General features: G+C 27.0%; 1 protein-coding gene across 1 annotated transcript; it reads left to right on the forward strand.

The window, feature by feature from the left end:
* The first annotated feature begins 1,723 nt into the window (after nt 1-1,723).
* Nucleotides 1,724-15,385, forward strand: LOC135928645 (uncharacterized). Its single transcript, XM_065465100.1, has 5 exons — nt 1,724-3,148; nt 5,976-5,998; nt 14,368-14,428; nt 15,086-15,167; nt 15,210-15,385. The coding sequence occupies exons 1-5, from the start codon at nt 1,724-1,726 to the stop codon at nt 15,380-15,382; spliced, it is 1,764 nt and encodes a 587-aa protein (XP_065321172.1). The 3' UTR covers nt 15,383-15,385.
* The last annotated feature ends 3,077 nt before the right edge of the window (nt 15,386-18,462 follow it).

An 18,462-nucleotide genomic window follows, 5' to 3' on the forward strand; every position in this document is an offset into this window, starting at 1 on the left:
ATTGTCGACAACAAGGTTCAGCATTATACAAATTATTCTTATTTTGTTATTTATTAATTTTATATAGGAGTTTTCATCCATTGCCCTCTTAAAGCTTGATATATATCAAGAATTACACTATATTAATACTCCTAAACAAGATTTTCTAAAACAGGTGATCTATAAAAAAATACCTAAACTTCCAAAGCTAACTATCATGTGTATGAACTCTTAACTAAAATGGAATAGACATGTCCCTGCTTATCCCCTTACGTCCCTCTGATTCAATCCATGCAAGGATATTAACATTTATTATATTTAAAATAAATTATAAATAATTATTTTATCATATATACAAGATATTTTAGTATAAAATAAAATAATATTCCCAACTTAAAAAAATTTTAATATAAAGAATGAGGAGTCCTGAACAGGTTTTTTTTCATGGTCCGCTTCTAGATTAGTCTTTTTTAACTGACATTGGTCTAGACCAGTCTTTAAGTTTTAGTCTGGTCTGGACTAAAGACCAGACCGTGACCTTCATTTAATCGCTACCCTTTCCGGTTCATAGTGATTATTTTTTGTTAAATTATTCTTAATGGCTATTGAATCACATTATAAAATAAAAGTTTGTGAAAAATTTTAAATGTTATTACCTTTAGACATTATTTCCTAGTTACACTTTGGATCTTAAGTTTATAGCTTAAAAACCCCTTAAAAATTAACGCAACCTTCAAAAAATGTTTTTAATCTCCTCAAAATCTAATTAACTATAACTTAATAATGGTTGTATCCCGATTTTAAACTTTTAAAACCGTTAAATTGTACATCCTGATCATGGTGTTTTTCCCATCTTAAACCAAGATTTAGAATCGGGAATTGCGGCAAGTTGTTAAAAATTAGATGATCCCAAATTCTAAATAAGGCCGGATCTGGATTAACCATAATCTAACATATATGATTAATATAGATATTAAAATTGCAAGCAAAATAAAATTCATCCTACACAATACTTGCTATCCCCTCCGACGAAATAAATGATACAATTGTATCTTCTCTCGTCCATGTTTGAGGTTCCTTCAGTGAATAATATTATATAAGTATTTCTAAACTTTTTTTTAAAGCAAGGAATTAAAAAGAAAATCGGGTGAATCTTTATTCCCTGGACCGTAACCGAACAATAAATTTACTTGAAAAGAGAGATCCAAATCTTTATAAATTTTTTGAAGCAGTTTAGAACTAAAAAAAATTTAGGCTTAACATCAGTATCTGAGTTTTAACAAAAGATCTTCAAATTCGACATTAGGCATACCTTGCAGGATTATATTACAATTGGTCAGTATTTTTTAACCACTCTTATATCTTTAGATGTCATTTTATAATTTTATTAAATTTATATTTCTTTACTTAAAAAAATATTTTTTAAATTTGCCTTCAAAAAGCGTTAATAAAATAAAACAATAATTTGCTTTAACTTTATCGATTTGAAGGCCCATGCTACATTTAAATTAATATATATTATAATTTTAAAAAAAATTCGGGAGATTCTACTAAAATTTCCATAATATAAATAATTAATAAACCAATACGTTGTATTAATATAACATAATTTATTTAATAAGGACATATGAAAGAAAAATTCTAATTTTATTTAGCAAATAAAATTAGTTCATTTACTATTGATTTCTTAATAGACTTGTAATAATCTTATAAAAATAATACAAATTAAAAGATGATATTAAACATGACCTTAACACCAGTAAGAGATGAGCGCTTAGCTACCTTTGAGATAATAGCTCTTTCAGTGATATTTTCATTAATCATCACAGGTAACATTATATGCCTGGTTATGTTATGTCGATACACACGAGCCAAAAAACGGATATTTATATTCATGCTGAATCTTTGCATAGCGGATTTGTCTGTAGGACTCTTCAACGTATTACCTCAACTTATATGGAAAATCACGTTCGAGTGGAAAGGCGGTTTCACCCTGTGCAAGATAGTCCCTTACCTACAAGTTTTTAGTATGTACTTAACGACTTATATCTTGATATCGATAGCCTTGGATAGATATCTTGCCATATGCCACGCGATGAGCGTATATCAAAGATCGTGCTACCGTGTTAAAGTATGTATATTTTTGACCTGGTTTGTTTCTTTTATATTTGCCACCCCACAACTTTTTATTTTTAAAAGAGTGACGGTGACATACAGAAATGAAATGAATAATGATATGGTAAATAATTCTCCTCCTAACATTCCAACTTTTATCTACAATGAAAGCCTAAGTAATTGTAAATTACCAACTCAACTCAAAATCAGTCATAACTATAACAATGGAACTAATTATTCCAAACTAGCAAAAATAAAATATTTGAATCTATCCAAGTTTAATTCTAGTCTTTGGCAAAATTGCTCATTCAATCAACATACATTAGACAAGCCCTCAGAATTACATGTGAATAGTTCACCTTTAAGGTTGCATTATTATTGCCGAGCCATTCACAAGTATGAGTGGAGTGAAAATATCTACATTTTATGGTTTTTGATCGCTATATATATCATTCCTTTATTTGTGATTCTATATTGCTATATTAGTATATGCACCAAAATTTTGATCAATATTAAAAATAAACGCAAGCCCTGCATCATAGAACCCAGCAATTTTTGCTATAGAGGCCTTTTTAAGTCTAGGAAGTCTAAATTAATTTCATCTCACTATGTTCATAGCGAATCAAAGTCTTCCGGTTTTTCGAACACCTATATTGAAACTTCGAACAGTGAAACTAAGTTTGAGGACTTTCCAAAGATATCTTTAAAACAAACGTTTTTTCCGTTAAAATATAGGTCACTTCAATACCTTGGATCCAAAATATATTCATTTAAATCAAAAAATCTTTATATTCCAACCTCCAAAATGCAGAAATTTCGAAATTCAACCCCCAATATTGAGATTCCAAATATTTTAATTGACCAAGATATTGAGTCAAAAAATAAGAAGAAAACATATACGGAAAAGAAAAATGACGATGAATTATGTACTCATCCGAAACACCGATTTAGAACCCATTCCTTGGAAACTATTAGTAGAGCGAAAGTTAAAACAATTCAACTCACTCTCAGCGTTGTAATTTGCTATATTATATGCTGGTCACCTTATTTCATAAGCATAATATATCTTAACATTTTTAACAAAAAGGCATCTATTTATCAAGGTAAAAAATTTAAGAATATATATAATACAACTGAGAAACCTCCTAAAATTTCAACTTTCTTATCTAGACCTTTAGGTAGGTCCCTTCCTACCGAAATAAATTTTAAAACATATATAATGTCATTTTCCTTACAAGTCAGAGCGAAGCACGGGCAGGTAGGGGATAAAATAAAATATGTGTGACGACTTCTATATGTTGACTAAAAAATGATCGTTCATATTTTATGGCGGGAGGTTTCAAACAGTATATTAAATATTATTTTGAAATATTATCTACTTTAGTTTCGTTATTTAATTTCTTTCATGTCTATCCTACCATGAATAATAGAATAACTTACGCATAAAGTATTACATAGTCGATGGTAAGCTAGCTAACTAACCTAGTAGATTAGGAAAAAAAGATATAAACGATCAATATAACTATTTGTAAATAAACTACCAGAGCATAGTTTTTGGTTGGCTAAAATTTTATGCTAAACAGCAGTATGCTCCTAATGTTGCTCGAAGGGACAATAAATTTAAAACGTTAAAACCGTAAAACATTGTAATTTTATTATAATATCTGGGACTCACAAATCAAAACATAAAAGATAATTAACCTGAACGGTATAATAATAGTAAACAGGTTATTCTGTATTTATTATTATTATAATATTTTTTACAAAAATACGAAAATCAAAATAAGACGATTATACAATTATATCGTTTTAAATCTGATTAAGCCCCTAAGTATAAACTATATCGATTTTTTAGTATATATTAAATAAAAGAAAAACCAAAAAATATATAATATAAAATAAGGATTATTTTGAAATTTTGACTAATTCCAGATATTTAAGACTTCAAAAGTTTCTTTACTAAAACATTTGATATTTTTGTGGTTTAATATGGTATAGATAAATCGGTATTGTCATCCAAGGCTATAAAAAAACTAGGTGTATAAATTAATTATAAAAAAGCAGTCAGTCTTTATTAATGCCATAAACTAGATTACAGCGGCATAATACAAAGGGCGTGTATATCACGATGTTAAGCGAAGGTTCAAGATCTCCCAAAAAAGATTAATTTTGAAATAAAATCATAAATTTATAATTATTCTGGTGGAATATGATATAAGCTTTCATATGCTACATTAATAAGAATTAAATAAATATTAAAACTAGGAAAAAAAATAGTAAATAAATATAATCATAGTTAAAGAACGGCGCTCCTGGAGCGCCGCAACATTTTTTCAAAAACACCTGGAGCGCCCCTCTTTTTATAATTGAAGAGCGGGAGCTAGCTCCTTTTAGGAATGGAGGAGCGCCGCTCCACCGCTCCTTAAAATTTAATGTATAAATTGATTTATTTTTTAAATATTAATAATATCTATTAATTAAAATTCAATAAAAATGAAATTTTATTTAATTTAAATTTATCCATTATTAAATGTTTAGCCTAGTTTTATATTGGTTTTTCATCTAATCATTTTAAATATTAAACATCAAGTTTTCCTTTTTATATTGAAAATTTGTTGGAAAATCTTGTAAGTCATATTAATATTCATTTTATAGATATATAATAAAAAATAGTTTTAGATATTATGGATTTAGAAGATAATATAATGGACAAATATTTTTTAAATAATGATACCAAAATTACTATTTTTGATAAATTCCCTGAATTAAAAAATATCTTTATAAAATACAATACCCCGCAACCCTCTAGTGCTCCTGTGGAGTGCCTATTTAGTATTGCAAAACAGGGCTTAGGGGAGAGGTGTGGATGTTTATTAGATTCTAATTTAGAAAATTTATTACTTTTAAAAACTAATATATTTTGATAGATCATTTAATATAAATAAAGCTTTTTGATAAAAAAAAATATGATTTTGTTTTGTATACCTTCTAAAAAAATGGAAATCAAAGGAGCGGTTATGGAGTAGCACTCCATTACTTGGAGCGGGAGCTAGCTCCTTTTAAAAATGTAGTAGCGAGAGCGGGAGCTAGCTCCTTTTAAAAAGGAAGGAGCGGGAGCTAGTTACTTTTAAAAAGGAGCGTTAACAACTTTGAATATAGTTATTTTTAGGGTATAAAATAATACATATTTTTTAGTATAAAATCTTTGTTGACATAGGAGAAATATTTTTCCTTGGAAAGTGTTAGAAATGTGAAAATGTAGGCCTGGCCAGGTTTGGTCCTAATATTTTTTAAAGCCCCCCCCCCCTACGTACGCGCCTGGTTACAAATCAATTTCCATTTATTTATGACGCATATTCTTAGCTTATTCATGGCACATATATCATATGTTAAACAGAATTGAAAATGGGTTTGGATAATTTAATTTTCCAAAAAAAAGTTAGTCTTTTTTGGAGGGAGAGGGGTGAAATTTTCTGAAACCTTGAGAGCTGCGCAGTCTGTGGCGCTATGTGTTTCGCCCCTGTAGTTTTAGTTTGTAAACTAGATATAATTTGTCTTAAATATATTTTATTTGCATAAATTAATATATAAGTATAATCGTTCGATTTATAAATACCTCTTTTTGTGAAATAACTTCACATACTATGCAATAATTTAAATTTGATGTAAGTAAGTTATATTTTTATGTAAATTGCCTTTTTATTTTGATTTATATATTGCCCCCTTTCATTGATATCCACCCATTCTTTATTTTAGCTTAAATAAGTTTTAAATTTAAAAAATAATCATGAACCATATAATCTAATTATTTTTTCAAAAATCCTTTATTCTAAGTGCTGATTTCTAAATGTTTGAGTGCACCTCAAATGTTAATCAATAAGTTGGAAATCTGGAGAATATGGTGGTAAATCCAACAAATTAATATTATTATCGCTAAATCAGGATTTGTAGATTTAGCAATATGAGAAGGAGCCCTATCTTGTTGGAAGATGTATAATTTTCTTCATGTACTAATAAAGAGATGAGATCAATATTTAATTGAGGATATCTTGATATTTAATAGCATTTATTAAATTATTTTAATAACAAATATATACTAGGCCCTTAGCACTTGTTTCCCCCCTACCATTAGATATTATCTTCAAACTTAATGGTTCTTTAAAGTAACTAGAACGAGAGCGTTCTACTATTGTTTTTATAACCCTATTTCGTACTGACCTTAGCAAAACTTCTATCAAATTTTGATTCGTTGAATATTGCCTTTGATCATCACTATTTTGCAAGTTTATACTTTAAAGGAATATTCGATTAAATGTAAATATTTTGACAAATTGCTATGAAAATTTGTTTTCAATTATAGAAATACTTTCAGATAATCGATTTACTATCTTTCTAATCAAAATTTCCTCTTTTAAATGAGTTAATAATTACCTCATGAATTTAAATAATCATGCATCTCTACTAAAGCTGTTAAATTATCTAGATACATATATATATATACGCAAATATTCTGTATCTTAACTTGATATATTTTTATAATAGTATATCTGATTTTATGAATTCGTACTTATTTATAAAACATTTGATACAATTTTTTTTAATTTTTTTATTATAGTAAATTTTTTAAAATTTAATTCTATCATATTAAATATCTGCCCAAGTTTATTTCTTTATAATTGAAGATAAATTTTATTTTGCACAATGGACGGCGAAAATATTGTATTAACTAATAATCTCCATATACTTTTTAATTTAGCTAAAATGTGGTTAAATTCATTATTGAATAAAATTTCTTAAATGTTTTATCGAAGCTAATAATAACATTTTATTATCAATTGAATACTTTCAACTATAAATAAAATATCTAAACTGAATATAAAAAAATTTTATAATAAAAATGTTCTTAATTGAACCATTTAAAAAGTATACTTTTAACAACTCTTACCGCATTTGAAGAAAATAAAACATAAAATGTTATAATTTGATTAAATTATAATATAATTGTAACAAAATAAACAAATTTAATAAATAAGATAGATAAAATATATGGACAAACATTGTAGCGATCACATAATGGGAAGATATCTATGCATAAGGTGACATTTTAAAGATGATTATTCTCTTTAATTGATAAGAAAATCTATGAATTATTCTTTACTTTTTAATTTTTTTGAATTTAAAAATTATATAAGCTAAAAATCTAGAGGGTAGGCGATTGAGATCTGCGAAAAAGGTCAGACCCGTACCCGATCAGGCCTATTAAAAAAATTGGTTTGGTCGAGCCTAATATTTTTTTTAAAAATTGGGGCTGGTCGGGTTTGATCATTTTTTTATAAAAATGCTTTTTTAAAATATGATTAACTTTTCTTATTTCAAAGATTGGTTAACGTGATACATTAGCGTACGCAGTGTGGGGGGGGGGGGGGCAGGGGGACAAATCCCCCTTCCCCAAAGCCAAAAAATGCAGATGTCGGATTTTCAAAAATATTAATGTTTATATTAATTTATATTTGTTAATATTTATTCCTATCTCATATTAAATATATATTTAATTACATTTATTCATCTAATAAGTTATTTATCAATTAATTTCGATTTCAAGTTTTCATTGGCGTAATATTTACCTATTATTTTCAAATTTCTAGTGGCTTATTATTTATCTATCATTTTCATATTTCTAGTCAAATAATAATTTTTCTGAAACTCCTTGTCCAACAGGGAGAAAGAAAGTGCAAGCTTGTCCAACGAGATGGAGTCTCCGCCATCAAGCAGTAACAGCTTTTATGGAGTTAGAAGAACCGATTATTAATGCTATTACTGAAATATCACAATGGCTTGAAAGAAATATTTCCTCAGAAGCAAGAAAATTATTGGATTCAATACTTATTTCAATTTTTTTTTCTCATTAGAATGTATTATTTAATTATACAACTATTTTAAGTAATACTTTTCAAAAACATGACATTGACTTGATTAAGAAAATGAGAATAGCGGAGAGGATTTTATTAGAACTCAAGGAAATTAAGGCTAATGTTGATGAAGAATTTCAATTTTATATGTTATCGTTGAGTCAAAAGGAGAGCTATACGTGTTTAATATTTGTCTCACTCGATTTGCAGCAAGGCAAGCTCATCGTCAAAACATAAGTATAAGATCAGTAGAAAAGTATTATAAAACTATAATCCAAATAAATGAATGGTTTTTAATTCATCATGCAGCACTTACCAATCTGCAGATATTACTTCCACAAACCCAATCTTTCTCAGATGGTGATAGAAAAAAGATAATATTTGTTTGATGCCTTATTAGCTGAATAACTATGTTTAAAAGATTAACTAAGATATAGCCCCAAAAAATGCTATGGATGCTTTGTATAATTTCAAACACATTTTAGATTTTATTCCCAATGTATTAAAATGATTATATATATTATATATTAGCAACTCTTCCCATTAGTAAACTAATGAGAGAACATTCTCTTTTTTAAGAAGAATAACAGAGCCCTGCAAAGATACAATTTGCAGGGCACGGCCTGGATTTTTTTTCAAAATTTTTTTTCAGCCCGGCCCGGGTTTTTTAAAGAAATTATATTTATTTTTGATTTTTATAGCTAATTTCAAATATTTGGTTTTAAAATATATAGCCGAGCCCGGATAATTTTTTTTTAAAAGAATCAAGCCCGGCCCGGCTGTTTTTTTTTTAAAATTTCGGGCCCTGCCCGGGTGTATTTAAAAAATTAAAATACGATCCGACCTGGGAACCGGGCCTGCAGTTCTCTGAAAACATACCTAAAAATACAACTTCTGAAAGTGGATTGAATGGTTTGGATCTTTTAAATATTTATAAGCATTTGACGCCAAGCAAGGATGAGTAATTGAAAAATTTGCTCAATCCCAACGAAGATTGGATTTTACATTGTAAATATAATACAAAATACAATTATTCCTAAGAAACTTTTTATGTATTAATATTTATATTTCCAACATTAAATTTTTTTACTTTATATATAAATTTTAAAGGCTTAAAAAATTCAAATTTCTATTTTGGGTCATTTAAGTGATTCGTATGGTGGTTATATTCACTTTATATTTTTTAATTCACATTTATTTTATAGTTTTTTATGTGCCGGTTTATATATATAATTTTTTTATATTTCATATAATTTAAAATTGTGTATTAGAAATAGTTATTAGTCCTAATAAATTTATGCTTGATATTTTTAAATAACAATAATATCTCTTAAAAATAATTATTATCCCCCCCCCATATCAAATTCCTGCGTACGCGCCTGACGTGATATATTGTATATATATTATATTTTTTGGGAAGTGAGGGGAAGGGGGGGGGGGGATTGTGGATATTAAGATGATATTTACAAAAAAAGACAAATTCCGAGGGTCTTTTTAGAAATAATTACATATTTTATTTTATAAATATTACTAAATTTTATAACAAATATATTCATTTTTAACATTAACTTCATTTTGATTGGCATACAAAGCCATAATTACCTGGTGGAATTTCCGGGCCCTCAAATTAAACTACGACTCACGCAATTTATGACAATATTTCAATATTTGTTTGCAATTTATATGCAATTAAAAGTAAATGGTAATTAAATAAGCTAATACATATTTCATAAATTGGTGTTTTATAAAAATAATTATAGGAAAGAAAGAAAGAAAAATTTGTTATCAAGAATAAAACGCCTTTATAGTTTTACATTATTAGAAATTAGTTCTGAATAAATAAAAAAATATATATCACGTATAAATAGTGAAATAAACAAATAATAATTTTTAATATAAATTAACCCTAAACATCTGTCTAACTCTTCCCCTAATTCTAAGTTTTCAATTTGATTTTAGTATAATATAATTGTCTTCTTTCTACTTTATATTTGGGCAAAAATAAAATTATATAATTTTTCTGTTTATTTGTTTGTCGTATCTGAAGATCTGCAATGGGCGGGTTTTAAAAACAAAAGCCCTCTCACAAATTGTCTTAAAAAAATCATAACCCAATGCCCTCTCATAGTTTTTGAAAAAACTACCTGCCTGCTCACCATTTATTTTTTTAGCAGGCCGACCAGCCCACCCGTTCATGTTTTGAGGGGAATTATTCGCCCGCCGGCAAGGATCTGCCATAATTATTAATCAGATGCAAACCACAAAATGGCGCCTATGTATGGACCCCTTTAAATGACTTTAATAATGGAAACGCCTCTCTAGTAGTATATATATTATTGTTTACGGCTTAGAGAATTGAAAAATTTGTTCATTTTTTGATGGAATATATCATTATATCTGAAAAATAATATTGAGATATTTCTTAAATATCGACCTTGTCTCACATGAGAACACTTAATGAAAATTTTGCTCATCATATCTTCTATAAATTGAATTGCCATTACTTAATTCAAGTTTTTTATCATTTTGTCCAAGTGGCCACATATAGTAGAACATGCCAAGCAAGATATGCTTGGACTAATTCATCCTACAATATGTTTAAAATTGGCCAATAATAGAATTAAAAAAAATTTAAGGGCTAGTAAATTTGTAGGAACAAATGTTAACCATCTTGTAGGCACGTTGATTCCATGTACCTCTGGTCACAGTCTACTGGCAAAAATAATTTGTTAATTTATTTAACCGTCATTATGCGTTAGATTTACAAGATTAACACTAGAATTATCACATTCGCCAACAATATTCATTACTCCGAGTCCAACTTAGATTTAAGAGAATATTTGGAATATATTTATTTCACAATCAGAGCTAAATTTTTTGGTTAATGATGCTTACTACCAAGTGAATGTATGGAAATATTTTAAATACAAATCTAATTTGCTAAATACCGACCAAAAATTATTTAAATGTAATAAGACCCTTATTATTTAATATATTAATACGGAATCACGTGGTCGAGTCCGGCCTTCTATATATCATCCCCCCAAGGATGGAACCACCAAGTTAGAATAAGAAAAAAAACATGATCATTCCTAGGATTCGAACCCGGGAGCTTAGGATAAGTAAGCCAAGCTCTTGCCTACTAGGCCATAGAGGCTTTCCAAAAATCACGATTTTTCAAATATATATTATAAATATATTTGGTAGTGCCTATCCAAATGAAAAATGAACAAAATTCAAATTTGATAGATGGTACCTTAAGGTACCAAGCATCATTAACCAAATTTTTTTTACTTTGACAAAATAACAGGAAATAAAATACCAGAAATTTGATAAAATATGAATAAAATTTCCAGCTAAAAAAATTTAAAATTTCTTAGAATTAACATTTCATCCTTTTTGAACATTTTTGCGGGTTCAAATTAGCGGAACATTTGCAGGATATTTATTATCATTTTTTTCCACGGAACATAAATTCATTTAGCGGTATAGCGCAACCTTTTAACTGCCACCAATAAAAAATAAGCAAAAATTTTTTTTTGCCCAACAGTTGCTAAACATTTTATTCAATGTAATATAGTTTTATAATAATTCGTAATACAATGAAAGATATACATATAAGTGATGGGTTTAAAATTATTTTATTATATCAAAAATCATAAAATATTTATGTCAAATTGTAAAGTAATAAAATAAAATTCAGTTCTGTTATTATGAAATAATTATAATGTAAGAATAATAAAGCATACACGTTTACTGGATTCAGACAAGTTCTCCTTTGTTCCATAAATCTTCAGGAATGCTAAAAAGCCTGCTGGTTTTTGGAATAGCGAATATTATTCTTAAAATATTTTTTCATTCCCAAAATGCACCCAAACACATATTCAAATCCAACGACTATTTTTAAATTCAAATATTTTGTAATAAAGTTGGGCACAGCACTCTCTTCTGCCACAACTTCACAACTATATATCTGTTTTCAATGTTGAAGGGGTTTCTATTCATTTAAAACATGTATTTAATAAGGAAAGGATTTTTTTAAATAGAATAATTTAATATCATTGTTCATCACTACTTCGAAAATGGGAGGTTCATTTTAAAAGTTTTTTTCACCTTATTAAAAAACCCGTCACCTCTAGTGTTACTCTTATGTTAGAGAGCCCCGCGTCAAACCTCCATAAGATGACAATTCAAGATTCGGTTTTTTTGGTAAACGTAGGATACTGATTAATAGATAGGCAGGTTTAATATTTATCCATCTGAGATTCAAAATAGAGAGACGCTCATAATAAATTTAAAGTCTCTGTATTTATTTCTCTTTTTTAAAAAGAAGCCAATTAAATTATCCTCTTTTGGCATAACAGTTTTCAATTGTGAAATCCGTTAATAAAATAAGTGTATTATATTTGAATAAAATTTTATTACATTATATTCTTTCAGTTATAGGTTAAATCTTGTAAAAAACATATATATTTCCGTTTAATATCTTATTTAATTATATTTATTTTATTTGTGGTGGATGGTTAAATTTTTATAGTTATCTTATTTATTCTCTAAGAATACCAAAAAGTTATGAAAAATTTTATGATATTTTCAAAATTATTCATAAAACTTTTTATTTTTTGTATAATATATAAAATAATTAATATTGAAATGAGATTATTTTTTTTAAAATTAAATTAAGTTAATTCAATTTTCATTCCCTGGAAGTTCTAAGAGGGTTGTTCTTTCTAAAAATTTATTTTCTTCATTCTTTCCGAATAATTTATAATTTACTTTACTAATTTATAGTTTCTCCCCTTAAATTTTTATTTTTAACTTTTCTTTTTTTTCAAATTCAATATATTTAATTTTAAAAAGTGCCACAAAATAATTGAATATTAAAAATATAATTCCCCACATTTATAACAAAGATGGTTAAAAAAATGTATATGTGAATATTAAATAAGTCACTATTAAAAAGAACCATTTAGGTTATGCCACCTAATTAACTTTTAGTTTCTTCATTGTGAAAAATATTTAAATTCACACGCATAAAAAAAATAGACTTTGATAAGCATTATTAATAGAATTTGACTGTTTCCAATCTACATGAGCATACAAAACCATCTAGGAAATGAGTTCCCGTTTATAATGGTTTTCCCAGCTATTACTTTAGGATTTTGTGTTCCCAAAAATCTTACATTTTATAAAAGGATTTTTTTTGAGTGTTTTCTATTTTTTCAAGTTTTATCTGGTCACTTTAGAAAGGTTATAAACAGAAATATCCTATATTAGATATAATGAATCCGGTTATCCTCAATGTTAAATTTTATTAAATTTGCATCTTTGAATAATAAGAGCTAGAGTGGCCACTGATTTGTTACTATGCTATGTTTGTTTTTGACAGGTTAAAGAAATTTTTCAATTCTTGTGTTAAGTTAATAATTTAATAAAAAACAATCTTAAAAATGGAAAATATACGATTATAACTGTAGCCCTTTGCTGACGACTCCATGTCAATTCAGCAGAATTGGATGGGTCACAACTAGGGCAGATATTTTCATGGAGTTCTCGTCGGATGATTTTTAATTTTTTATTCGGGTCTGCTTCGGTCCTTGGCAAATTTTAAATTATTTTATTTCTCTAGTAATGATTTATTTTAATAGATATTTCCTTTTTTCAAGAAAAACAACAAAAAATGTTTATTTCCTTAGGGGCTTATAAAATTTCCGTTCTCCATGAAAAATCATAATATTTTTAGGATCGAATTTTTAAAATAAGAAAGGTTCGGCTCAGATAGGACTCGGATCCTTTTTAAAAAAAATTGGATTCGTTCCGATAATAAGATCTTCTAAAATATTTTAGGATCAGGTCGGACCTGGGGAAATACATCGAATACCGGGTTCTAATTATAAAGCACATTTTAAAACAAATATGATACATTTTAAAAAAATAAAGAAAATTAAATTAAATTGGGCTCTCACGATTTTTCAAATATGTATCATAAATAAATTGCAGTACCTATCCGAATGAAAAATAAACAAAATACATATTTGATAGGTACTACTTTAGGCAGTACCTATCATTAACCTAAAGATAGCTATTGAAAACTTATTTTATTTTCACAAAATATTACTATTCGATCGATAGTTTGGGTAATTTATTAACAAATTCTTTTTAATAAGTAATCCATGTTTAGACTAGATACCATACGTCCCGTTTTAGATTACGCAATCCCGCCAAATGAATTTCGTCTCTCGAAGAATGACCAAATTTCTCGCGAAATTTGGAAATTAAGAAAATTCCTCTAAAAGTCATAAATTTTTTAAATTTCATAGAATCTCTAGTTTATTTTATTTAATATTAAATAAATTAATAACAGCTATATATTTCATTCATATTTTACGATAGTGGAGACCGGAGATAGTATTATCCTGGGGCAGGTAATTTCTTCTCATATAATTTAAAAATAATAAACTTTGAGATTCGAAATTTAAACGTAATTTTCACATAAATTGCTCATGAGAAATTTTGTATGCAAATTTAAATTTTGAAACGTCAAATAATTTTCACTTTTTTATAAATGTTGCTCAAACTAAATATCAATTCTAAATGATAAAATAAACTCAATTTTATCAGGTATAATATTTATGGTAAAGTTTTGGCAGAGTATGTATTAGTCATTTTTGAGCAGGGATTATGAGTAAAAAAAATTATAAGAACATTAAAAGCCAACTGATTACGTAGGGCCACGAATGACAATATGAAGATGATTGACTTATTTTTTGTAAATTATATGACAGTAATATGAATTGCGAAGTCACGAGATTTATTTCCAAAAATAAGAAACTAAAATAGATTCATCGGATAAATAATAGATTTGTTTTTAATTTTTTTTATATTTTGTAAATGTGCCAATTTTAAATAAAGATTGAAAAATAATTTGACAAAAAAAATCACCAATATTTATATAAAATGTGATTGTTTGTCCAGCTATTTTTTATCATTTTAATCATTGAAAATTCTGCAAACTCACATTTAAGATATGGCAGTCTAGTTTGTGTCACTTTATCATAAAATTATCTGAATGTAAAAATTGAAAATTGCGAATTTCAATCTTCCAGCACGATATATTATATCCCTATGATTTTCTCATGTGCTCATATTTAAATATTTTTTACAGTAAAATTCATTTATCCATTTTTTTGACTAAATACATTTTAGCTTTCGTTATATTCTCACTTTTGGGAAATCTGACAAGTTGCTTCAACCCCTGGATATACATTCTATTCAATAAATCAGTATTTAGGTGCAAATCGAAAGAAAGAAATGAAGAAATGGATGGCATAATTCGCAAGATCAGTTCAAAACGAAAAACGTTGAATTCAGTTCTTTGATTAAATTGACAGGTGTTTATGAAAAAAAAATATATTATGATAAACGTTTATGCAATAATTATATAAATATTATATAATATGAATTTAACATCATATAAATTTTATATTTATTCAATCGTAATTAAATAATTTTTTTTTAAATTCTTGTAATAAACATATATTAATATATAATTATAATGTCCTATTAACCATATCATTTTATCTAGCTCAATTTACATTCAAATAGCATAATACTATAAAACTCGCTTAAAATGTTTCCAGAGGCAGAACAAACTAATAATACTTTCTAGAATAATGTGATTTATCTTCTTTCCATCTCTATACTACGTAAAATTGGTTAAATTTGAAAAACATGAAAATATTCGGTTTTGGGGATAGATCCTAGCCTAAAGAAGTCAAGATAAGAGGCAGACGCCTTTATATAACATTAAGTCTATAATTGATAAATCCCATTCTCAAGTCAGAAATATGAATATATTATGTATTTTCTGGAACCTCGATTAAATACTTTCGTCAAATATTATTTAAAGTCTTGCATAAATTTGTTAGCAACACCTCTTAATTTTGGCTCCTTTAGGTCTGTTTCTCCCTGCCAAAATCATATTTGAAATATTTATCGATTATAATGATTATTACGTAAAAAGTTATAAATATTAAGGAAGCGATTTTTAATAAAAAGATCTAAAATTAGCCTTTTTTTGGAACGTTAATCTTAGGAGTTCCGTTTAAGAAATTTTTTGAAAATGTATTTTCTATTTTGGTTATATTATTTTATATAGCTTAATTCTTTCTTGAAAATGAAACTTGAAACATTTAATACAGAAACAATTTCTAGGTTTGAGTAAAATGCTAGCTTGCCCATTTTTTTGTTTATAGATATTTATTATATTGGTTTTTCCAACATTCTAAATATAAAATTATATAACATTTTCTACTATCATATGTTATTCCATAATTTCTTTATTAGGCCCCGTCTGAAAGCACATTTTTTTATTCCTCGCGATATATAGCTTATTTTTTATTTTTGTGACTTAAATGACTAGCGGCATATAAAATTTGGTCACGTTTTATTTAGGATTCCCCTTAATAAAGTGTTTCCCTATCTTCTAAAGCACGACGAGGTTTTATATGGTATAATTCGATATTTAAGAAAAAATTGAATAGATTTAAAATTAAAATAGTAATATGAAGGTCTGAATTACTTTTAGCAATAAAAATATAATGAGAAAGGGAGTGTTTCTGAAATCAGAAATTGTAGTAAAATAAGTCAGATCGTTTAAGCATATTCAGGTCTAGCCACTAGCCTTTACAATCTCAGGGGGCTTAAAAATTTTTAAATTTCTGAATTTTTTTAGTTAACAATTTTAAAATGACCACTTTTTTTAGGTGTTCTTAAAAAATTTCATGTGGCTTGAGCCCCCCCCTCCCATTGACGCTACTGGTCTCTAGGCTAGTTATAACTAATAAATATTTTAAAGAAAATTTATATTATGCAAGGAAATAAACTTTAAAGATGTTATGTAGGTAATTCATTATAATTTATATAGTAACAATGTCTTGAATGACTAGTAATTGGAACTCGTATCTTCCCCATGTAGCTTGTAACTAGTTGCTCTTTCAATTTGTTTTTTTTGGAAATTGGGATATAGAGAATTTTCCGAAGGTGGAGATTCCGCCTTCCTAGGACCAACTCTTCGATTAACTCTTAAAGTACATTTAGCAATAACATTCAGAGACCGGCAGGCCCGGCCCTAAGCCCAGCCCGGGTACCAGGGCCGGGCCGTATTTTAAATTTTTAAAATATACCCGGGCCGAGCCGGGCCTAAAAAAATTTTTTTTTAAAACCCGGACCGGGCCGTATTTTTTTAAAAAATTTATACAACATGAATTATTATATTCGTCAATTAGATATGGTTATAATGATTATATATAGTTATGATTAATATAATGTTTGGTGAAAGTTAACACTAGCTAACACTCATAGTATCTATTACATAATAAAATTATAGTTTTCCTGCCATGGAATAAATACGCAGAGGATTAAATACATTATTATATAATATATAATATATGTTATCTTTTTTATTAATTAAAATATCATTTTTATTTTTTTTATAAATACATAGTATATTCTCAAAATATTATTTACACAAATTTTTTATAGTATCAATTTGTAATGTACTAAATATCTGTTTAGAATAAAAATAAATAAAATATGACTTGCTTATTAAATGATAATACTCGCCGAAAAATATGAAAAATACGAAATAATCAATTTTTTGTAATACCAGGTCGAATATAATTTTGAAAAATTCCGAGCCGGACCTAAAAAAAATTTTTTTTTTAAATATTCGGGCCGGGCCTAAAATTTTTAAACCTGGGCCGGGCCGTAAAAAATTTTTGAAAAAAAATTCGGGCAGCCGAAAATTTTTTAATCTGGGCCGGGCCGTACAAATGGTACCCTGCAAGTCTCTGATAACATTATAATTTATTACAAAATTTTAGATTTCAGATGAATAAAATATTTTAAATTACATTTTGAATACAAAATTTAAAATTTAATCTATAAAATAATAAAATACTTATGACAAATAAAATGATATTTTTTTATTTAAATTATAATTTATACATTTCCGATCGACTGATGTCTAACAATACTGATAACATTTTATCATTTAAATATGGGAGAGGATAATAAATATAATATAATTTAAGTATTTCCTTTCAACTCATTTGTCCCACTCGTGCGAACATACAATATAAAAATATTCGCGTTATATATAATTTAAGTAACTATTTAATAATTTTTCTATGTTACATATCTAATAAGAATTGAAGATCATTTCTGAAAGCCTTAAACTTCTTATCGAATGATATTGAATATCATGGATATGGGCATTTTAAATTATTTCGTTCTTAACTTAACTCAAGTGTCCGGGTCTAAGATGGGTCATAAAAACTACTTAATAATTTATATTAATAATATCTCATTTTGTTCCCCTTACTTGAAATTATTTTTGGAAAAAACTAGGTTTATTTTAGTGTATTCATTTTATGTAAATTTAAAATTTTTCTGGATA

The sequence above is a fragment of the Gordionus sp. m RMFG-2023 genome, chromosome 4 (assembly GCF_954871325.1).
Source record: "Gordionus sp. m RMFG-2023 chromosome 4, tfGorSpeb1-WG-v2, whole genome shotgun sequence".
Lineage (NCBI taxonomy): Eukaryota > Metazoa > Nematomorpha > Gordioida > Chordodea > Parachordodidae > Gordionus > Gordionus sp. m RMFG-2023.

Excerpts from the sequence above, each read along its gene's own strand:
- LOC135928645 (XM_065465100.1), top strand. The coding sequence starts at position 1,724 with ATGACCTTAACACCAGTAAGAGATGAGCGCTTAGCTACCTTTGAGATA. Across the intron at positions 14,429-15,085 it reads ATAGTATTATCCTGGGGCAG|AAATTGCGAATTTCAATCTT; the intron begins GTAATTTCTTCT and ends TGTAAAAATTGA. Across the intron at positions 15,168-15,209 it reads ATATTTAAATATTTTTTACA|CTTTCGTTATATTCTCACTT; the intron begins GTAAAATTCATT and ends AATACATTTTAG.